Raw genomic sequence first — 24,080 nt, 5'->3', positions numbered from 1 at the left:
TTGCACATAATGAGTTAAAGAAGGTTCGCTGCTACTGCAGAGAGTGGTATGAATTATATACTTGGAAAGCAAGTGCAGTACTGACAAAGAACAATACCTGTTCGAAAACTCTGACATCAGCACATCATAAATGTAAGCCTGGACTTATTGTATGGCTTCTCTTGGAATGCTGGCATGTTGATTGTGGGGTGCGTGTGGGATTTATTAGTGGTCGTGAGGGCAATAGTTGTCTGATGTCTGATGAATATAATTTTACTGCACATGAAAGGTGATGGGTGTAGAAGTGAAATTTGTCATAGATGGCCAGAATTTGGCAAGGATGCTCACTATCTATCTAACCTCCATAGAATCTCGAGAGCTGATGATTCGAGGGCTCCTATTTCCCTTATGTCTACGCTTTCTGTCCCGTATCAGATCAGTGAGGCACAAAGCTGCTCACAACTGCGGGCTGTTACAGGAAGAGGAAATTGACCTAGCTTCATGGCTTTTTTTGAGCAGTTCTGACTGGCTCGGCATCAGGGGTTGTGGCCTAATATGCAAATGATACTTGCTGGGCTTTTTCTACAAAAAAATCCCTGTGTGAAACAATGCTGATATCTGGGTGTGGCCTAATAAAATAAATAAATAAATAATATGCAAATTAATTCCTGCTGGGCTTTTCCCACAAGAAAAACTCTGCCTAGGTTGCATGACAGAAAAATAGTTGGAAGAAAATGTCATACTATGTCTGTCCCAACTAACTCTGCCTGGTTATGCGGCCACCCAACAACCCTGCACAGGTTTCCAAGGAGAAGGGATGGCTGTTATCCTTCATCTATCACTGGCATTGAGTGTATTCTCCTTACATTAGGGACTAAGGACAGATTAAACATACTGCTTATTTACCAGCTGCCTAGTTCCCCAGCATGGAAGTGCTCCCAGGTGTGGTGCTGGAGAAACCTAGATTAATCATTCTGGAGGTCTTCAGCATTGGCCTCTCAAATAATGATGGGTCGAACATATGAAAGAAGTTGCACCTTGGACTCTTTTGCACAGAGCCTTTGAAGGAAGGTTTCATTTCAGGGTTGGAACCATGGTCTGATCACTATCTACTTAAGGCAAGGGTGAATGTGGCCTTGACACCTTGCTGGGAAAGGAGCCTGTTTAAAATGGTTTGCCTGTGGAGGCTCATGGATCTTACTGGATTCCAGAATGCTCTAGGAGATTCTGGGATTCTAAATACATGCTCTACTGAGACTGCAAAGGTTTTCCATAATCAAGCTATCCCACACCTGTGGTGGAACCTGGCCCCTGGTTTACTAGGCCATTTTGACTCAGTTTCTGTGATGATTTTGACAGGATCCTGGAATCTGTGAAGGCCACTATTTGTGTTCTGGATCCTTGCCCATCCAGGCTGCCAAAATCATGCAAGGACATCAACAATCCCTAACTCAGGGCACTTTCCCTTGGTCACTCAAAGAGGTGATTATCCATCCACTACTTAAAAACCTATCCCTACAGAAAAATGATATGGGAATTACTGCTTAATCTCTTATCTGCCCTTTCTGGCAGAGAGCAGTATCAGACCAGTTCCTGGTCTTCTTGGATAACATCCACTCTGGACCATTTTCAGTATGGCTTCAGGCTAGGCTATGGAACAGAGACAATCCTGTTGGCTTTAGTTGATGACCTCTTTCTGAATATATACAAAGACTAGAGGTATACATTCAGTATATACTGAGCTGAATAAATACCCAAACAATACCAATAAGGTATTTGTTCAATGAAGTATTTATTCAATAAGGTGTTTTTTCATCCAAATCAGATTAAAGAATCTGACTCGGCTACCAAAATAGCTGCTCCCAAATAAAAGCCAATAAAAAGCCCAATAAAAGCTGCAGTTTCTTTAAATGCCTTCTGAGTTAACTTGCCATGTCATAAGAACATAAGAGAAGCCATGTTGGATCAGGCCAACGGCCCATCCAGTCCAACACTCTGTGTCACACAGTGGCAAAAAAAATTATATATACACACACACTGTGGCTAATAGCCACTGATGGACCTGTGCTCCATATTTTTATCTAAACCCCTCTTGAAGGTAGCTATACTTGTGGCCACCACCACCTCCTGTGGCAGTGAATTCCACATGTTAATCACCCTTTGGGTGAAGAAGTACTACCTTTTATCCGTTTTAACCTGTCTGCTCAGCAATTTCATCGAATGCCCACGAGTTCTTGTATTGTGAGAAAGGGAGAAAAGGACTTCTTTCTCTACTTTCTCCATCTCATGCATAATCTTGTAAACCTCTATCATGTCACCCCGCAGTCGACGTTTCTCCAAGCTAAAGAGTCCCAAGTGTTTCAACCTTTCTTCATAGGGAAAGTGCTCCAGCCCTTTAATCATTCTAGTTGCCCTTTTCTGGACTTTCTCCAATGCTATAATATCCTTTTTGAGGTGCGGCGACCAGAACTGCACACAGTACTCCAAATGCGACCGCACCATCGATTTATACAGGGGCATTATGATACTGGCTGATTTGTTTTCAATTCCCTTCCTAATAATTCCCAGCATGGCGTTGGCCTTTTTTATTGCAAACGCACACTGTCTTGACATTTTCAGTGAATTATCTACCACGACCCCAAGATCTCTCTCTTGGTCAGTCTCTGCCAGTTCACACCCCATCAACTTGTATTTGTAGCTGGGATTCTTGGCCCCAATGTGCATTACTTTGCACTTGGCCACACTGAACCGCATCTGCCACGTTGACGCCCACTCACCCAGCCTCAACAGGTCCCTTTGGAGTTCCTCACAATCCTCACAATGTCCTTGTCCTCTGCAGTTGCTCTCCAGGGCAACTGGTTGGCTGCTGTGTGAAAACAGCATTGTACAGGGGGTTGGACTAGAGGATTTTGAGTCACGTCCTGAGGAAATTCTTTTAAAATCAACACAGTTTTTGTTAGGCATATGGAAAAATAAAACTGTCACTGAACAAAAACTATTGGTACTGTAAGTAACCTATCCTAGTATTAGAAAAAAGCAAGTGTCCCGTAGCATCTTAAAGACTAACAAAATTTATGCTACTGGACTTTGATACAATAATTGAACAAATTTAAGAATTAATGGCCTTGCAGTGGCCTCGTGCTCTTCTCTGAAGTGTAGATACAGTGCTGCATATCAAATGTTTATGAGGCACTGAGGAAAATATTTTACCATGAGCTCAGCAAACACAGTTTTTAATTTCACCTAATAAGTAATTTAGATGTTAGTAATTATCTTCTTTATGTTTATTAAAAAAGCACAGGAGATGCTCAGCAGTGTTCAGCAGTGATGTTTTCTCATGAGGCAGATAAAAAATGTTTAGTCATTGAGTTGGAGCCTGAGTGCAATTGTGCTCATGAAATGGAACTTTCTTAGCTCCCCCATGATAGTCTGCTGTTGCTCTGCAAAATTAAACGGGGGGGGGGGGCTTTTGGTCAATAGTCCTTGGGAACAATGTGGGCATTGTGATGGTCCACTTTGAGAAATACCACAAAAGCAGAAGTGCCTATTGTGTGAGTGGAAGAAAGCTTAGAAGCCAAGCGATTATTGCCTTGTTTTGCCTGATGCATCTGATAAAACCTGGTGGTCTACTTTTGTTTCTGAACAAGGAACAGCACAGAATCACTATTTATAGTGACTTCATATACTACAGATAGTGGAGTAGAAGTCCTGACTGGATGGCCCAGGCTAGCCCAATCTCATCAGATCTTGGAAGCTAAGCAGATTTTGGCCCTGGTTAGTACTTGGATAGGAGACCACAAAAAAAAAGTTCAGTGTTGCAACATAGAAGCAGGCAATGGCAAACCACCTCTGAATGTCTCTTGCCTTGAAAACCCTATGGGGGTCATTGTAAACTGGTTGCAGTGTGATTGCACTTTTCTCCAATAGCTGGCTTAGACATCTGGGTGAATATGTGGTCTTGTCGTTTGAATCTTCTGGCACTGGTAAGCTGCTCATTCATTCCACTTGTGATTTTTTGAAGGTTTTTGTGTTTTCCACTTTTCAGTGCTAGAATGACATCTAGACTGATAACTTTGTGAAGTGGATAAAAGACACAAACACCTTCAGCATTCAGGCTACTCTCTGCTAGTTACATGAGTCTGTTAGCACCCTAGAACTAGCAAGGATATGTAGTGTTAAGGAGAAACTGCAGGGATTTTTAATAGCCTGAAAAGGCCTTGAACAGAACAAGAAGAGAAACAGTTGCCAAAACTTAAGAAGGTAACAGTGTTTATTATTTCAATTTTTTTGCCCTCTTCACAGCTGTCTGTGAATGTAGCCAGCAGTCAGAATTTGAGTTATTTATTAGTCGCCATCGCATTGCTATAATGTTCTGTAACTTGCTTTAAATTGGTTTTATTATGCTGTGGTTTTATATATGTTGTACATTGCCCAGAGTAGGAGTCCCATGATACAGTGGTAAGCTGCAGTACTGCAGTCCAAGCTCTCTCCTCACGACCTGAGTTCGATCCCGACAGAAGCTGGGTTCAGATAGCTGGCTCAAGGTTGACTCAGCCTTCCATCCTTCCAAGGGCATTAATATGAGTACCCAGCTTGCTGGGAGTAAAGTGTAGATGACTGGCAAAGGCAATGGCAATGGCAAACCACCCTGTAAAAAGTCTGTTAAGAAAATGTCGTGATATGATGTCGCTCCATGGGCTGGTAACAACTTGGTGCTTGCACAGGGGACTACCTTTACCTTTACATCGCCCAGGCTAGCCCAATCTCATTGAATCTTGGAAGCTAAGCAGGTTTTGGCCCTGGTTAGTACTGGAATGGGAGACTACCAAGAAAGTCCAGGGTTGCTACACAGAAGCAATTTATAAGATCTTCTTCTTCTACTACTACTACTACTAATAATATAATAGGGTTTTTTTTTTAAAAAAAAATACAATATACGTGCAGGATATGGTGATGGAAAGTGCCATCAAGTGACAGCTAACTTATGAGGACCCCATAGGGTTTTCAAGGCAAGTAGCATTCAGAGGTGGTTTGGCACTGCTTGCCACTGTGTAGAGATCCTCGACTTTTCTGGTGGTCTCCCATCCAAATGCTGATCAGGCGTGATCCTGTTTTGTCTCTGCGATCGGACGATGTAGGATAGGGAACGCCAGAGGGGCAGCCACATCTTATAAGAATGCATCCACAGGGAGTCAATGTTTAGCCTGAAGGCAACAGCCTGTGTTTGTTTAGGTCTGTCTGAAGCAGACTGCTGCCTCCACCCACCTCCTCTTTATCTAAACGCTCCTGCACTAAAGCGTTTGTTTGCTTCTTTCACAGACTCTTCCTCTGCTCCGCTCCGAGCTGCTGCGAGGCTGCTTTGCTTTCAAGTCTGAAACAACCCTGAGAGCAGAGGGCGGGGCTCTGAAACACCTCCCTTCAGCCCCGTCGGGATGCAGTTGCTATAGCAGCCTCCGCCGCTGCGGTCTCCTCAGACTCAACTTTCACCTATTGTTGTAAGATAAGGGGGCTTATTTATTTGTTTGGTTTTAAAAAGAGACTGGAGGGAAGGGAGACGCAACAGATTTTAAATGGTGCCACGGAAGCCTGTCTTCTGCTCAAGCCGATTCTACGGTGTCGGATTGTAATTACACAGTTCTCTGCACCCCTCCAGCCCGTCAAACGCGTGTAAGGCAGCGACGGAAGCGGATTGCTTGCTCGGACACTCTTGGCGGCGGGTGATTGTCCAGGAAGCCGTTAGGTTAGCCCCCTCAACCCGTGAGGCACCCTGTCTGCCGACTCTTTGGAGCGTGTCGTTCTTTTATTTTTCTCTGTCCTTCATACACTTTCTGCAGCACTCCCTCTTGCTTCTGCCGTCTTGGGAAGAGGAAAAAAAAGTCTTCCAAAATGCCAATTGCCCATTTACTGGAGCTATGGAAAAAGATAGAAGTGGAAGTAGAGCCTATGGAAACAGAGGTGAGCAACCCAAAACATCCCACCGGACTTCCGAGGTCCTTGCATGTTTCATTTATGTGGCTGCTTTGTGAAGTCTCCGTGCTCCTCTGTTTGGCCGAACTTTGGGACCTGGTGGTTCTCAGCCCTCACCCCCTTTGGTGCTGTTATGTAAAAGAAGGACCCACTTGTTGACAGTGTTCAAAAATTGGAAAGGGGAAGCGGTGAAAGCTCTAGTTTTGTTACAGAGCTAAACACTCTCAGGGCACATTAAAATGGCTAAAATTTAACAGGTCAGTTGGTTATGCCTCTGAGCCATGCTGCCCATGCCTGCAGGCAGCTTCAGACTGCATTAGTCACCCAGCAGTCTGCACAGTAGACAGCAGGAACCAGTGTGTGACTAGCACCATTTCTGCATGTTGTAGAGTTGGCTATTCATGCTCATCCAAGAGCATCAACAGTTGTGTGTTCCTCAGATCTGGCTGCTCATGGGACTGTTCCCTGGGAAAATGTACTTGCTTTCCTCCAGAGCCTTTTCCTGCATTCCCTGTACTGCAGTATTCAAGTAGGGCCACAGAAGATTAATAATGTGATAGCAAGACTGTTGCTCCTTAGCTTGCCTTTGTCAGGGACACTTTGTTTTCACTCCTATGGATGTGTGCTGGAGCATCCAATGGGGTATGTTGTAGATGCGTCCTCAGAACTGTAAAGAATGTCAAGCACATTATTTAGAAGTATATTCATGAGGGCTTCTACAGTAAATATTCAGACTATATAATTTTAATCTCCTGTTTAAGCAAGTGGACTATGTTGAAATTGAAGATAGTTGCTGTTTTATGTCAGCAGATTGAGCAGATGTAATTGAATATTACGGTGTGTTATGCCACGCACAAAGTGCAGTGCATTTAGTAGCATCATAAAATGAGTATTCTGTAGTCTGCATGAAGGGATGTTTTCTGATCTTTCAAATTAACACTTCTGGTTTGATGACCTGTAAGTTAATTACAGAATTCTGTTTCAGATAGGTAGAAGTTTAATGCCTGCAATACAACCTTATAATATTGGAACTTCTTTTAGATAACTAAAGTAGTGAGAGAACTATATGGATTTTTAAATTTTGTTTTTGTACCTCTAGAAGACTTTTAAAACCTCTTTTCTCATAGCTCGATATTGAATATGTAGTTTAACAGAAAAGGATATTAATTATTATTTTAATTTGTCCTTCTGTTCATATACATCTTTTTAACACATGAACTTAGAACTGCAATTCTAAACATACTTACTAGGAAACCAGTCCCTCTGAATTGAGTGGGAGTTATTTCTGAATAAACATGCATAGGTTTGGGATGCATTAGTATCCACACATAATCAACTGCCAGTGGTAATCATATGAGTATTAACTCTCTGCAAAGGATAGTGTGTGAGGACCTGCAAGTACCAGACAAGGAAGTCAAGTCTTCCATGCTGTAGTAGTTGACTTTCAAGGAGAGTTCTGAGATTCCAAAGCAGGTCACTGCAATGTTTGCTTCTAGGGGTGCCAGCTTCCATGTACGCTTGGGAATCTCCCACTTTTACAACTGATCTCCAGCTAGCAGAGATCAGCTTCCCTGGAGAAAATGGCTGCTTTGAAGGATGGACTTTATGGCATTGTACCATGCTGAGGTCCCTCCCCTGTATTGGAAAATACTTGGAGACTTTAGGGGTGGATCCAGGAGAGGGTGGAGTTTGGGGAGGGGAGAGGTCTCAGCTTTGTATAATGCCATAAAGTCCACCCTTCAAAGCAGCCATTTTCTCCAGGGAAGCTGATTTTTGTCAGCTGGAGATCAGTTGTAAAAGTGGGAGATTCCTAGGCCCCACCTGGAGGTTGGCAATCCTGGATAAGGTATTTTTTTTCCTTTTATCCAAAATCCAACTAAGTCTTTGCTCTTACTACTGTATCAATTTATTTATGCCCACTTTCCTTTCCAGTGGGGAGTGATTTAACAACATTATTCTCTGGTGCCAGCCATACAGCAGACTTTCTGGACATGGGCCTAAACTTAGGTAAAAAAAGAAAGAATGAAACCCTCTGTCTGTATCTTCTTGGCCTGCCTTCTGCTACTTTGTGCAACACAATCATCTGCCCACTCCTACCATTAAACAAACATCCAGTAGTTAGCCTGCTTCTAGAAAGAGTGCTGCTGCTTATACAGAATTTAAAGTCCTCCCCAAGCTAGCTGATGAGGTGTCAGGTTCTCACTGAACCATAAAACCTGGGGTCAGTCACACTCTTCTAGTTTAACATATACCAAAAAGGTGATATAAGGATAAAATGAAGGAGAGATAAGCCATACATGCATCCCTGAGCTCCTTGGAGGGATGGTGGAATAAAAATATAATAAATAAAATTCTAGCCCAAATGATGTGAGTTGAGCATGTAAAAAAATCTGGCTCTGTTTAATATTTTTTTCTTCCTCAGAAAAGATTTTGAAGGTTTTCAGACTTTACAAAATGCAGACTGTCTTGGCTTTGTTCAACAATGTTTTTCATAATTTTGTAATTGTAATGGAACAAGATTGTTTTGATTATTTGCTCATACTCTTGCATAATGAAGACAAAACTATTCATTCTTATGCTAAAATCTTGAGCATCCTTAGTTGGGAAGCAGTTATCACCAAAATTGGTGAGACTTCTGAGGAACCATATTTTGGAAAGGATTCTCAGTATTGTCAGTCATGCTGTGCTTCCTTTCTCCTTTTTCTTCAGTTCTTTTGAAAATCTAATTAAATGTGAATACTTTCTTAATTACAGTAAGCATAGGACCCATAGTCTCATGTGCATAAAAGCACAGTTTCCTATGTGCTTTTATGCATATAAGGCTGTGGTTACTATAGTATATTTCTCTGGCCACATCTATTGGTGATTTTTGCAGTACTTATCTTTAAACAATTTTTGTATTTCTAGAAAAAGTAGTACAATTCAGCTAACATTAAGCATTTCATTTTCATGGAGTGCATATTTAGCTCTGTCTCACTGAAATCAATAGAATCTAGACATCTTCAGCTAGGGGTGGGATGTTAACTGGAATTCATTAAAATCCTAAAGTTCTGATAATCTGGTCATAATTCTTATTCTGTTGATCTTTATTGAGGGCCATTATGTTGCAGTGGCTGAAGTGCTCAATTTGGGACAAAAAGGCATGGTTTTCCAATGCTGATGTAAGGATAAAATGGAATATTCCTCTGTATGCTGCCTAAAGCTTCTATGAGCTAGGATATAAATGTGTCACAGAAATCAATAACATTTCTATTATCACTCACTGATTCAGTGAGATTTTCAGTCAATAAATGAAATAAAACTGATTAGCCTTTAAAATTGCAGGTAATACTATTACAATAATTGAATTTTCAATAAAGATCTATATTTTACTTATATACATTTTTATTCCTGATTTGGATAGTGTTTCATAAGATTTTCCCCTCTGTCTCTTTAAAAATTACCAGCCAGCAGCAGAGGATGCCAGCCTGGATGAAGCCTTGGAGGAATCTGTAAATGAGGTAATTTGCTTTGCCCATTCGGAACTACCATTCATTTTTTATATTAAAAAGTAGCATGGTAGGCTTAGATTTGCCAGATCTTCTGGATTTCATATTTTGAGAGCCACTGTTGGTGGAATACATATGTGAATTCATTAGCCACAGCAATGGACTATTTAGAGGCTTATCAGTTGTTAAACAATAAAGGAATTACATGAATGAATGTAAGAATGTATAAAATCCTAATAAGGACAGGCTCCATAATTACCTGCATTAACATCACACTGCATTCCCATAAGCAATTTCACCATGTTCTCCTTACTAGTTGCAGTTGCCTCTGGTTCAGCCTGATATTGCTCTTCTGCTGTGATGAACTGTGCTTTTAAAAGCTTAGAAGTGCTGTACAAACAGCTGAAGGACTCTGAAGGCTTAATTCTTCACTGAGGCCTTGAGTGACAGGCTGCTCCAAGCAATCTGATTGGTTAGCATCAGCTGAGCAGATAAGGTCTTGAGAGAGCTGCATGCTGGGGAGAGATTCAGTCCGATTTCTGCCTTGGCTAGGGTTGCCAAGTCCAATTCAAGAAATATCTGGGGACTTTGGAAGTGGAGCCAGGAGACATCAGGGGTGGAACCAAGATCAAGGCTGTGACAAGCGTAATTGAACTCTAAGGGAGTTCTGGCCATCACATTTAAAGGGACGCCACACTTTTCAATTCATTCCTTCCATAGGAAATAATGAAGAATAAGGGCACCTTCTTTTGGGGCTCATAGAATTGGCCCCCCTGTCCAATCTTTTTGAAATTTGGGGGGTATTTTGGGGAGAGGCACTAGATGTTAAACTGAAAATTTGGTGCCTCTACCCCAAAAAACAAGCCCCCCAGAGACCCGCGGATCAATTCTCCATGATTTTCTATGGGAATAAATCTCAATAGGGAATAATGGAGTTCCCAGCAGACATTTCCCTCCCCTCCCCCCACTTTCTGATGACCCTGAAGCAGGGGGAGGGTCTCCAAACTGGGGGATTCCTTGCCCCCACCTGGAGATTGGCAACCCTAGCCTTGGCTGAACTGAGTCTGATTTCAGCCCTAACTGAGAAGAGTCAAATACTGACAGTTTTGGAATTCAGCCTTAGCTGAGAGCAGTTTAACATAGATAGGAGAACTGGGAGCAATTTTGCAAGGAAGTTTAGAAAGCAAACGGCGATTCCCATTTTGGCCAAGGAAAGGGGATAGATCTTCTAGAGAGATAATTACCTACCCAGTTAAGCAGGGAGATAGTTCTAAAGAGTGCAGAGATCCCTGGTCTGGTGTGGTTAGGAACTGCCTTTAGAGATCTTAAGAGTCAGTTAAAAACTCAAGATGAGTACTGGTGTTTCAAGAGAAGGGGGCTGAATACTAGAAAGAGTATACCAATCTTCTGGAAATCAAAAGAGTCAGAGAATACGCAAAGAAAATGTACAGGAGTGTTTGGGGAAACACTGGAACAGAAGTCTCCACTGGAACATAAAGATTTAAATAACTGTGGATAGCTTAAGAAACTCTCATTAGCCTGAAACATAAGAACTAAAGTTTGTGCATGTACCTCATGTAAAGTTTGTGCTTTACCTCAGAAATTTCAACCCTTGATTTCATCTGACCTTTCCCCTCTATGTTAAACATTTTTTTTGTTATTTTTGAATTTCAAAACGCCTCAAGTGCCATTTAAGTTGTTTAAGTTAAAGCAGGCTCCTGGTCCTTCCCTCAGGTTCCTGGCCTGAGCCAACAGCCAAAATATTGCATGGTGACAGGGTGGGACGGCCAGAGTTCTTCAGCAAAGAAGAAAACACATTATTAGGGCAGCTCAGTCAGTAAAGGGAAAGGAAAATGGAGCGAAAATCTTGCCTGTGGGGGAGGGAAGTGGAAGGAGCTGTCATAGTTGGCAACTGGAAGCCTACTACTTCTGCTAGTGAGATGTGGCAAGTGTCATTTAGGGCAACAGGCTGTGACAACACAAGGGCAGCCTTCTTGAATTGCTATTTGCACTGTATTAGAACGGATGTGTCCATTGCACAGCAACAGATAGATATCTCTGCTGGGATTGATCAGGAGCTGTTGCTGTTTCATGCAATGAGACAGTAATGGCTAAATAGTGGCAATCAAAAGTAAGCGAGTTCACTGTTGGCTGGCCACAAAGGCACTCCTGTACCGGTTGATATGTATACCTGGGCTGAAAAGGTATGTAAACAGGCTTATCAAATGTCCATCTCCAAGGTGTCCTGTTTCTGAACAGCTCAGGGAATTAGCAGTTTGCTCCCCTGTCCAACTGAACATAGGGGAAGCATCCAAAACACTAAAACAGCCAGTGCAACCTAAGAGTTAGAGCCAAATTGGACACTACAATGACAGGCTCTTTGTTCCATGCCAGATCTCTGGCTGTGATCATGGATAGTATAGTGAAGAGGGTTTTCTGAATGAAGGGAACTAAAGCCTCTTCATGCCCCTTGCCTCTCTCTCTGAAGATCCCCCAAGTCCTCCCCCCTGCTCAGCATAAATTGCTAGTGTTGCTTTCAGGAAAATCAGATGTTATGTTACATCACTCTGGGAACTGGCAGAAATTGTATGGTTTATCACTGAGTTTCCAGTGATTCCTGGAGTGACATGATGTCACTTTCAGTTTTTCCTGGAAGTGATATCATGCCATGTGTGAAAGAGTTGCCCCCCTTAACCTCATCTTCTGCAGGCTGTCAGCCATTGGTTGGCAACCCTATTGAAGGTTCAGTTGTTTCTAATTACTAATACTGTATAAATAGAGAAGAAATTTGCAGAAAATCCGAGTAAAGAAACTGGAAAAAAACTAAAGGTAAATAGGTGTTTTAATCTGTTATATCTTCCAGTTACATGTGTATTGTTTAGCCACTGACAGATGGGTTGTTGAGAAAATTACAGTGTGTTTACTTGGGTTCATCTACTTTACTGACAAGTAAAATGCAGAATCAGAATTCTAGAATAGAAGAATATGTAAACTTCCACATTAGTGGCTTTTTGCCTGTAGCCATGCTGCATGGTTTTATCAAAAGGGTTTATAAAATGAGATGTTTAAGAAGTAATTACTGGAATTTTAAAGTAGAAACTAACATTTATAAATACTACACTTTCTTCCTCTTGCTGACTCCTGAAGACACTTTTGTTGGTAAACAGAGTTATTTCAACTTTAGCATAGGAGTGTACTTTTTTTGCAGGAAATAAATTATATACATAATAAATTTCATTAGTATGTATAGCTAACAGAAGTTATGGAACTCTTTCCTGAGGGAGATTCATTTGGTTTCCCCTCTGTTGAATTTTTGGCAACTAATTAAAGCATTACTGTTTTAATCAGTCTCCAAGGATGCAAATAGCTGGTGTTCTGAATATTGTTATTGTTATTAGTTATGTACTGTTGTTGTGCTGTTCTAATTTTAATTTGTTGTAAGTGATCTTGTAAAAATTTTGAATGGAATGGCATAAATATGGTTGCAATACCTATAGAACACGGGTGGGAACCTCCGTCCCGAGGACCATATACGGCCCTTGAGGTCACTTGGTGTGGCCCTCAGAGATTGCTGGACTGAACCTCCCTGGGGCCTGGCCGGCCAGCAAGGATCATGGGGCCCAGCTGTGCTGTGCAGCAGCCTCCCCAGGGCCAGGCAGGGATCACAGGGCCCAGATATACTGTGCGGCAGCCTCCCTGGGACCTGGCTGGCCGGCCAGAATTGCTGCAGGGCCTGGAAAAGTTACTGTCACAGTTCAGTTTGCACTTGATTATCTCAGATGGTTTGCCCTAATATGCTAATATTAGGGGATGTGGTCTAATGTGCTACTGAGTTCCTGTTGGGCTTTTTCTATAAAAAAGCTCTGGACCTATGCATTTGCCTAGGGCAGTGGGCCAGGTGTGTGTGTGCACCAGATTAGGCTCTCCCCATATGACTTCAAATAGAAAAACAATTATTTGCATTGATTTTGCTGGCCTGAATAATTCTCCCTCAGCGGAGCACTGTTTTTTAAGTTGATAATTATTTATGACCCCCGAATGATATAAATATCTATATGGCCCTTGGCAGAAAAAAGGTTCCCCACCCCTGCTATAGAATGTCTTAGGCTGCATACCAATCGTTGTGTCTTGCATTTCAGTCCTGAAATTACAACACAGCGAACGCTACAGAGGTGACCAGTGGGAGTCCACTGGTCACCAGACGTAGCTCGCAAATATGCTCCGCCAATCAAGATCTGTGGCAGGAAGTTTAACTGGCCAGGATTGGACCTGGCCAGGCAGAGGGTTGTTCCGGGTTGTGTATATAATTGGGAACCTGGCCCGCGTTCTCTCGTCTTGTGATGTACTCGCTAATAAAGCATGCTGCCTTCAACACATCTCGTCACTCAGTACATTACATTGGCGACGAGGATGGGATGCTAGCCAGGTAACTCCCCAAGCGGGAATTCGCTGACCTGGCCGGAGATGAGGAGGGCACACAGTCTAGAGAGACTGAAATGCCCGCCACCGCCATGGCTAACCCGAATGGGATGATGGGCCACTTGGCTGAGTTCGACCCCGCCAACCCCGAGAGGTGGGAGACCTACATGGAGTGGGTCGACTGCTACCTACGAGCGAACATGATTACAGATGACAGCCGTAAGAGAGACGTGCTCCTGAGCGTCTGCGGGGAGGCCACATTCGAGATAGCCAAGTGTCTCTCGGCCCCGCAAAGATCACTGAGAAAATGTACGAAGAGGTGGTCAGACTCCTGACCGGGCATTTCTTGCCGCAGCCATCCATCATGACCCACCGATTTCTCTTCCACGAGAGGGATCAAGGGGTGGGAGAGACGGCCGCTGTCTACCTGGCTGCCCTCCACCAAATTGCGGGGAATTGCAGCTTCAACAAGCTGGAGGAAGCCTTGAGGGATCGATTCGTCTGGGGCCTCCGAGACAAAAGACTGCAGCAAAAGCTCTTCACAAAGGAGGAGCTCACCCTCCAACTCGCCTTCAATGAAGCCACCGCGTTTGAGAGAGCAACCAAAGCTTACCAAAACCCGCGAGCTGAAGCCGTCCACCAGGAGGAGATGGCACCAGCCAACCCGGAGGAGGAGGAGGCACACCAGCTCCCCACCAACCAGGACTGGGTCCGAGAGTGCCCACTCGGCCATGTGTGATAGAGACCAGCCAACACCAAGTGCGCCAGCTGTGGAGATCCACATGAGCGACGGGACTGCCCTTATCGCAACGTGGACTGTAGGAACTGCAGAAGAGTGGGTCACATAGTGCGGGCTTGCCGGGCCAAGGCCAACCGCAGATGCCAGTCCACCCACCACGACTCGACCGATGCCTACTCGACCACATCGACTAGCCTGCAGGTAATTAACTTGCCCCTCACCACTCCCGATAAGGTCAGGGTGTCGGTCCTCATCAAAGGCACTCCATGCCTAATGGAGCTGGACTCAGGCTCCTCCATCTCCATAATTTCGGAGGAGTCTCTTAGAAAACTTTGCCCCCGTGGCTGGCCCAGGTTGCGACCAGCTGATTTCATACTGCGGGACTTCCAAAAAAACCCCATACAGATTTTGGGTTGGGCCGCTGTAAGGGTAGAGTTTAAGAACTTTATGGTCACGCTGGACATACTCGTGGTCAAGCGCCAGCTCACCACATTGTTGGGGCTGGCCTGGTTTTGACCGCTGGGCATTCAAACAGTGGAGGTGCAGCAGATGCAAACAAACAATTTCGAGCATGCGTGCTGGGAATTCCCGGAAGTGTTTGATAGGTTCTTGGGGTGCTACAAGGGGCCTCCCATCACCTTACCTCTCGATCGCCACGTGAGACCAATAAGGCTGAAGGCCAGGCGAGTTCCGTTCGCTCTTAAACCCAAAATAGAAGCAGAGCTGGACCGCCTCACAGCCCAAGGAGTACTAGAACCGGTATCCTACGCTGCATGGAAAACACCCATAGTCACTCTGGTAAAGCCGAATGGAGATGTGCGCATATGCACTGACTATAAGTGCACAATAAATAAAGCGCTCCAGGACAATCCATACCTCGTTCCGGTGGTTAGCCACGTCCTGGCAGCCCTAGAAGGCTCTAAGGTTTTTGGGAAACTGTACCTGGCCCAAGCGTACCAGCAACTCCTGGTGGACGCCGAGACATCAGAAGCTCAGACCATTGTGACTCACAGGAGAGCTTTTCGGGTGCAGCGGTTGCAATTTGAGGTTAGTGTGGCTCTGGGAATGTTTCAGAGCATAATGGACTTTTTTCTTAAAGGGATCCCCGGAGTGCAACCGTTTTTTGATGACGTTTTGATCGCTGCCCTGGACGCTGAGGAGTTCAGCAGCCGTCTGCGAGAGGTACTTCACCGCTTCCAGACGGCAGGACTTAAAGTGAAGCGGAGAAGTGTTCACTCGGGGTGCCGAGGGTGGAGTTCTTGGGATTTGCTGTGGACGCCGTGGGAATCCACCTGACAGCCGACAAAACTAGGGCAATAGTCCACACCCCGGCCCCCACGTCAAGGCAGAGCTACAAAGTTTCTTGGGGTTATTAAATTTTTACTATTCATTTTTGCCCCACAAAGTGGCCATCGCAGAACCCCTACATAGGTTCCTTGATAAACACAGTCTGGGAAAAGAAGCAGGCTGCTGCTTTTTGGGCAGTCAAGGACCTCCTAGTTTCCAATGCTGTGCTCCACCATTTTGACGAATCCTTACCAGTGATTCTGGCTTGCGATGCTTCCCCGTACAGGGTGGGTGCCATTCTGGGGCACCAACTCCCAAACGGGAGGGAGGTTCCCGTGGCCTATTATTTGCGGACCCTGACCCCCGCGGAGCGGAACTATGCCCAGGTAGAGAAGGAGGCCTTGGCAATCGTGGCGGGTGTGCATAAATTCAACGACTACCTGTACGGTAGGCGTTTCACAATTGCCATGGACCACAAGCCGCTTCTGGGCCTCCATGCCCCGGACTGCCGGACACCACAGATTCTGTCACAGTGCGTCCTGTGGTGGAACCAGTTCCTCAGCTCGTACACATATGCCCTGGTCCACCGCCCTGGCAAAGCTATGGGACACACTGACGCCCTCAGCCGCCTGCCACTGCCCTCTATGTACTCGGATCCTGCTCCTGCCCACCATGTGATGCTTATAGAGATTCTACCCAAGAGGCCCCTCCACGCCGCTGAGGTTGCTCGGGCCACGGGCAGAGACTGCATCCTCGCACGCATTTTAGACTGGGTGGGAAGGGGGTGGCCCACGGGCGAACTGGACGCAGAATTCAGGGCATTCGCATCTCACAGAGAACTGTCCATACACAAGGGGTGCATTCTCTGGGGTAGCAGGGTGGTGGTCCCCCCCCCCACTGCGGAAGCAAGTGCTGGAATCCTTACATGAAACATACCCGGGGATAGTGCATATGAAGGCCCTGGCACGTAGCTATGTATGGTGGCCGGCAATGGACGAGATAGAGGGGTGGGTTAGAAGGTGCCAACCCTGCCAAGAGTCCCGGCCAGATCCGCCCAGTGCCCCTGTCCACCGCTGGGAGTCCAATAGGAGGCCGTGGTCCCGGCTACACCTAGACTTTGCGGGGCCATACCAGGGCCAAATATTCTTTATTCTAGTCGACGTGTACACCAAGTGGTTGGAGGTGATTTCCGTAGCTTCAATCTCCACCACGGCGGTGGTCAGAGCCTTGCGAAGGGTCTTTTGGACCCATGGGATCCCCGGGACCATTGTCATAGACAATGCTACCACTTTCGCCTCCCGGGAATTCCAGGAGTTCCTGAATAGGTACTTCATCCCGCACATTTGGTCTGCCCCTTTCCATCCAGCCACCAACGGCCAAGCAGAGTGCATGGTGCACACCGCACCTTCCTATCTGGGAATAGAATCACCCCCAACCCCGTCACTGGGTCAGGCCCTGCTGAGTTGCTAATGGGGAGGAAGTTGATCATTAGGTTAGACAGGTTGCACCCTGACTGGGCTACGGACCTCCGCAGTTCCCCCAAGACTCAGGAAGCCGCTAGGGGATTTTTTCCAGGGGATCCGGTATATGCAAAAAACTTTGCAAGTGGGCCAGAGTGGGTAGCCGCACGGGCGCTGTGGGTCACCGGGTCCCATTCCTACGAGGTCTCGTCAGAGGGGGGCCAGATCCTATGGAGGCATATTGACCAGCAGCGCTGCCACACCTTGCCAGAAGAACCGACAGTGTTAGGGGGAGTGGGGAGTGGGGGAGAACCAACAGCAACACCCCCGGGAGCTACCCAACCTATGCCGGCCGCGCTGATTATGCGGGCAAAAGAGCACCACAGCGGAGGGAGTGACCCCCCCTAGAGCGGAGGTTCTGGAACAGCAACAAGTGGCGGACAGCCCCTTCCGGCATCACCCCACCACGAGGAACCAGCAGCCCCGCCAGCCACAGCGGCCTCTCCAACTCCCCAAATAACCCTGAGGAGGTTGACCAGGGAACGCAGGGCACCAGCCTACTTGAAAGACTTTGTGTCTTGAACTAAGGGGGGAGGAGTGTTGTGTCTTGCATTTCAGTCCTGAAATTACAACACAGCGAATGCTACAGAGGTCACCGGACGTAGCTCACAAATACGCTCCACCAATGAAGATCTGTGGTGGGAAGTTTAACTGGCCAGGATTGGACCTGGCCAGGCAGAGGGTTGTTCCAGGTTGTGTATATAATTGGGGACCTGGCCCGTGTTCTCTCGTCTTTTGATGTACTTGCTAATAAAGCATGCTGCCTTCAACACGTCTCGTCACTCAGTACATTACACCAATACATATAATTTCAGTGGTGAACTTGGTGTAGAAGTGCTGTTTCTGTAGCTGATGATGATCATTCTGTTGAGGACTGGATTCTGGAAAATCTTTTCATTTTCCTCTTTGAAGAGAGCTGGATTTGCGCATCACCGATCAGTCACTGCTTATGTCATTTAAAAGCAACTCCCCATCCTCTCTGGATTGGGCCTTATACAGTGCCAACTGGCTGACCATTATGTTAGTCATGAAAACTGTTGTTACACGATTTTGTAGTGCCCCAGGATGCCCCTGCTACCATCCTGTTAGAGCAGAATGAAGGCTATTTAAAAATGCCCTGGGGCCCCAATCCTGATGTGGCCCCCAGCACTGTATGATAGCTACTGTTGTTTCACTGCAACACCTTTTAAAGTTCTTAAACAATCACAGCTCACACAGTGGATGTTTTGGCATGTAAAAAAGTGCTGGGGGGCAGGAGGAGAGAAGAAACAAGAACACCTGTTCCTGTCATTCTGCAGGCCTGATCAGGACTGGGGCCCCTCACAACATTTTTAAATGGCTTGTGTTCAGCTCTAAAATGGCAGCAGCATGCCCAGGGATGGTCATAACGTCTAGATATTTTATTATTTATTTAAACATAAAACATCCAATCAAGCTCTAAGGTGGCACATATAAAAACATTTCAGCAACTAAATATAATATATAACATATAAAATAATTCAATAAAACCACATAAACAGCAACATGAGAACCAGGGAGGTGGCCAATAACCATTACTGGGGGCATGCTAAATGGAAAAAAAAGTTCTTACCTGCTGGGAGAAGACACTGATAAATCTCCCTTTAAACAGATTCTGTAGCTGAGACAAAGACATGGACCCGCCGGCCTTACGTATCAGGAATCTTAGTTCCTCTAAATGTTTCTGCTCAGCCTGTGATAAATTCCCACCCATAACTCACCAATGAAGGGGTCGTAAATGACGGAGTGCACTCAAAAAGGAGCCTTTGCCAGGCGATTGAGGAGCCGGAGCTGAGCTGCTGCCGAAGCTGAATTGCTCTCGAAGCTGATGTCCTTGCAGCGGGAACTGAAGTCCCTTGTTCCGGACGCCACGTGTTGGAACGAACCACACAATACACGTGTTGAAGAGGAAATGCCTTGCTTGCAAAGCAAGCGGCCTTTATTTTATAGGATTCAGGTCTCAGCTTAAGTCATCGCAACACAAAGATTCTCACAGGAAATATGTGAAAAATTCTGCTTAACATGCAATAAATCCACAGTACTTAGCATGTTCCCAAAATATCTTGTCTCAATGTGATGGATGTGAGAGTGTCTATGTTGTCCAGACATTACAGGGTCTGAGTAACTGAGCTCCTGACACTGCCACGCTTTTAGGGGTCACAGCAGCAAGACACTATCTCAGCTATATAGTTCTACATCCCACTCTTTCCTTTATTATATGGCTGCTTACAAAGGGCAGCAAAATAACAAGTTGATCTTGACATTCCCAGGAAAGAATGAATTGACATTACAATGGGGTACGGAAAAATATACTTATAAAGATGGGGTAAAGATAAGCCACAGGTGGGAAACAAACAAATGATGGATTTATGCATTCACACTGGCACATCTTAGTATTTAATGTTTGTCTGTCCAGAAAAGATGCATATAGGGGGGAGAAGGGTTATTCAGAGGCATTCTTTTGGCTAGGCAGGCCAGCCTTCCATTACAGAGGTGTTTAAGTCTCCATCATGGGGCTGGGAATGCAGGCTAGCGTGAGAGGGCCCACCATGTCTTTTGAGGCTAGGCCACCCCCTCTAGCGTGAGAGGGCCCACCAGGTCTCTTTTGAAACTAGGCTATCCTCTTTATACCATAGCACCCTGGTATTAGTTCTCCCTCTTCATGCATTGTATAGTTCCTGGAGAGAGTAGGCCAAATTGCATGATGTGCTCTCATTTGGGTTTCAAACAACCAAGGTTAAAAAACACAGTTGAGACAAAAGGGGAATGGGAATGTCAATTACCAAAAAGTAAGCTCTATATGTATCAGGAAAAGCTATATATCTAACTACTAGAACTTCTTTTAATCATAATAACAAAAATACAAAATTCACTTTATTTTTAAGTACAAAAGCAATAATAAAAAGCAGTTACAAATGATATGTTTTTTAATATTCTCCAGCTAACTCAACCCTTATTGGCGTGCAATCTATGTATTCAGCAAATTCACTCTCCCTATCTTCTGGGAGGGGGGCACTGGGAAATGGGCGTCTTATGGCCTGCAGGTGTAAAAGCTTAACAGGATCTTGGTTCCCGATGGCTGCCTCCACAGCTTTGGTTATCATAGATCGAATCACTGGAATCAGACAAGGCAACAGCATTAAGCCTCCCAAAATCAACAGTCCCATAAATAAAGCTTGCTTCCAAGTTGCAAATAAACCCCATAACCACCCTCCTTCATTTACCATTCCGGTCCATTTTTGGACTGGCACATGAGCAATTTTGCGAATTTCTGATGCTATATCTTGTACCACTTTCCCATTATCATCAATATTAAGACAGTCGTTTGTAAGATTAAATTTTCCACAGACACCACCTTCTTCAGCCAATAAATAATCTAAAGCTAAGCGATTCTGATATATAAGAACATAAGAGAAGCCATGTTGGATCAGGCCAACGGCCCATCAAGTCCAACACTCTGTGTCACACAGTGGCAAAAAATTTTATATACACACATACACTGTGGCTAATAGCCACTGATGGACCTGTGCTCCATATTTTTATCTAAACCCTTCTTGAAGGTGGCTATACTTGTGGCCGCCACCACCTCCTGTGGCAGTGAATTCCACATGTTAATCACCCTTTGGGTGAAGAAGTACTTCCTTTTATCCGTTTTAACCTTTCTGCTCAGCAATTTCATCGAATGCCCACGAGTTCTTGTATTGTGAGAAAGGGAGAAAAGTACTTCTTTCTCTACTTTCTCCATCCCATGCATTATCTTGTAAACCTCTATCATGTCACCCCGCAGTCGACGTTTCTCCAAGCTAAAGAGTCCCAAGCGTTTCAACCTTTCTTCATAGGGAAAGTGCTCCAGCCCTTTAATCATTCTAGTTGCCCTTCTCTGGACTTTCTCCAATGCTATAATATCCTTTTTGAGGTGCGGCGACCAGAACTGCACACAGTACTCCAAATGAGACCGTACCATCGATTTATACAGGGGCATTATGATACTGGCTGATTTGTTTTCAATTCCCTTCCTAATAATTCCCAGCATGGCGTTGGCCTTTTTTATTGCAGACGCACACTGTCTTGACATTTTCAGTGAGTTATCTACCACGACCCCAAGATCTCTCTCTTGGTCAGTCTCTGCCAGTTCACACCCCATCAACTTGTATTTGTAGCTGGGATTCTTGGCCCCAATGTGCATTACTTTGCACTTGGCCACATTGAACTGCATCTGCCACGTTGACGCCCACTCACCCAGCCTCAACAGATCTCTTTGGAGTTCCTCACAATCCTCTCTGGTTCTCACCACCCTGAACAATTTAGTGTCATCCGCAAATTTGGCCACTTCACTGCTCACTCCCAACTCTAAATCATTTATGAACAAGTTAAAGAGCATGGGACCCAGTACCGAGCCCTGCGGCACCCCACTGCTTACCGTCCTCCACTGCGAAGACTGCCCATTTATACTCACTCTCTGCTTCCTATTACTCAGCCAGTTTTTGATCCACAAGAGGACCTGTCCTTTTACTCCATGACTCTCAAGTTTTTTAAGGAGCCTTTGATGAGGAACTTTATCAAAAGCTTTCTGGAAGTCAAGGTAAACAACATCTATCGGGTCGCCTTTGTCCACATGTTTGTTCACCCCCTCAAAGAAATGTAACAGGTTAGTGAGGCAAGATCTTCCCTTGCAGAACCCATGCTGAGTCTTCCTCAATAACCCGTGTTCATCAATGTGCCTACTCATTCTGTCCTTGATAATGGTTTCTACCAACTTTCCCGGTATTGAAGTCAGACTGACTGGCCTGTAATTTCCCGGATCTCCTCTGGAACCCTTTTTAAAGATGGGGGTGACATTTGCTACCTTCCAGTCCTCAGGAACGGAGGCAGATTTCAATGAAAGATTACAGATTTTTGTTAGAAGATCCACAAGTTCAACTTTGAGTTCTTTCAGAACTCTCGGATGTATGCCATCCGGACCCGGTGACTTATTAGTTTTTAATTTGTCTATCAGTTGTAGGACCTCCTCTTTTGTCACCTCAATCTGATTCAGGTCTTTCAATACCCCTTCCAAAATTAGTGGTTCTGGGGAGGGCAAAAAGTTCTCGTCTTCCACAGTGAAGACGGAGGCAAAAAATTCATTTAGCTTCTCAGCCATTTCCCTATCCTCCTTCAGTGATCCTTTTAGCCCATGGTCATCCAAGGGCCCCACTGCCTCCCTGGCTGGTTTCCTACTTCTAATATATTTGAAGAAAGTTTTATTGTTGGTCTTTATGTTTTTTGCAATATGCTCCTCATAGTCCCTTTTTGCCTGCCTGATCACAGTCTTGCATTTGATTTGCCACAGCCTGTGTTCCCTTTTACTAATCTCACTTGGACTGGTTTTCCACCGCTTAAAGGAGTCCTTCTTACCTTTTACAGCTTCCATTACTTTGTTTGTTAACCATGCAGGTCTTTTCTTATGCCTGTTTGTGCCTTTCCTAACTTGTGGTATGTATTTTATCTGAGCTTCTAGGATTATAGTTTTAAATAGCATCCAAGCTTCCCCGAGGGTTTTGACCGTATATACCTTTCCTTTCAGTTTCCTCCTCACATGCCTCCTCATCTCAGTGTATTTACCCCTTTTAAAGTTAAACGTGGTTGTGGCGGTCTTTTTGGACAACTCCCTATTTATACAAACGGTGAAATCAATAGCATTATGGTCACTGCTCCCAAGCGGCGCAATCACTTTTACATCTCTCACCAAGTCTTGGGCATTACTTAGGACCAAATCCAGGATCGCCCCACCCCTGGTAGGTTCTGAGACCATCTGCTCCATAGCACAGTCATTGAGAGCATCAAGAAACTCAATCTCTTTCTCTCGACCAGAACACATATTGACCCAATCAATCTGCGGGTAGTTAAAATCACCTATTACAACACAGTTTTTATGTTTAGCCGCTATCTTTAAGCCTTCCTTCATATTATAATCGTCCTCTCTCTTTTGATTTGGTGGGCGATAACAAACTCCCATAGTTAAATTTCCTTTTGGGCCCTCTATTTCAACCCAAAGCATTTCTAAAAGGGAATCTAATTCTCTGACCTCAGTCTTACTGGACCGTATATCCTCTCTGACATACAGAGCCACCCCACCTCCAACCCTTCCCTCCCTATCCTTCCGATATAGCTTATATCCAGGAATCACCGTGTCCCACTGATTCTCCTCATTCCACTAAGTTTCTGAAATTCCCACAATGTCTATGTTTTCTCCCAACACTAAACATTCCAATTCACCAATTTTACTTCGAACACTTCTAGCATTTGCATACAAACATCTATAATTTCCCAGGCGAGCTAGGCCCGCCACCTTCCTTCTGCCACCTCGAGACTCTGGCAGACAGTCCATATTGTTTGTTGCCTTCACAGTGGACAACTCTGGTCTGTTACCCGGTAGAAAAATAGCAGCTAACCCTTCATCTCTTTGAGACGAGTCCTCCTGAACCAGAGACATTTCTTCTCCTGTCGGCTTTCCCCCAAGATATATGGCAGCATGCATCTGAGTCTGCTGTTCAGCCAACAGATCTAAAGCCATGGCTCTTTGATTGGTTATTACTTCTACTACAGTTTGCAATCTAATAATACGATTAAGCATATATATAGAGAGAGGTTCTATAGCCCCAAGATCCATCCTGTGCCCAAGTA

At 44.9% G+C, this 24,080-nt stretch overlaps 1 protein-coding gene across 1 annotated transcript in view; it reads left to right on the top strand.

The window, feature by feature from the left end:
* The first annotated feature begins 5,759 nt into the window (after positions 1-5,759).
* Positions 5,760-24,080, top strand: part of RPS6KA2 (ribosomal protein S6 kinase A2) — a 428,828-nt gene continuing 410,507 nt past the window's right edge. The window contains exons 1-2 of the mRNA XM_060242135.1: positions 5,760-5,934; positions 9,393-9,446. Coding sequence (XP_060098118.1) covers positions 5,866-5,934; positions 9,393-9,446 — 123 coding nt within the window. The 5' untranslated portion in view covers positions 5,760-5,865. The remainder of the gene's footprint in view (positions 5,935-9,392; positions 9,447-24,080) is intronic.

This window comes from Heteronotia binoei, chromosome 1 (assembly GCF_032191835.1).
Source record: "Heteronotia binoei isolate CCM8104 ecotype False Entrance Well chromosome 1, APGP_CSIRO_Hbin_v1, whole genome shotgun sequence".
Classification (NCBI taxonomy): domain Eukaryota; kingdom Metazoa; phylum Chordata; class Lepidosauria; order Squamata; family Gekkonidae; genus Heteronotia; species Heteronotia binoei.
The sequence above is the reverse complement of the archived record's forward strand: the minus strand, read 5'-3'. Positions and strand labels throughout refer to the sequence as shown.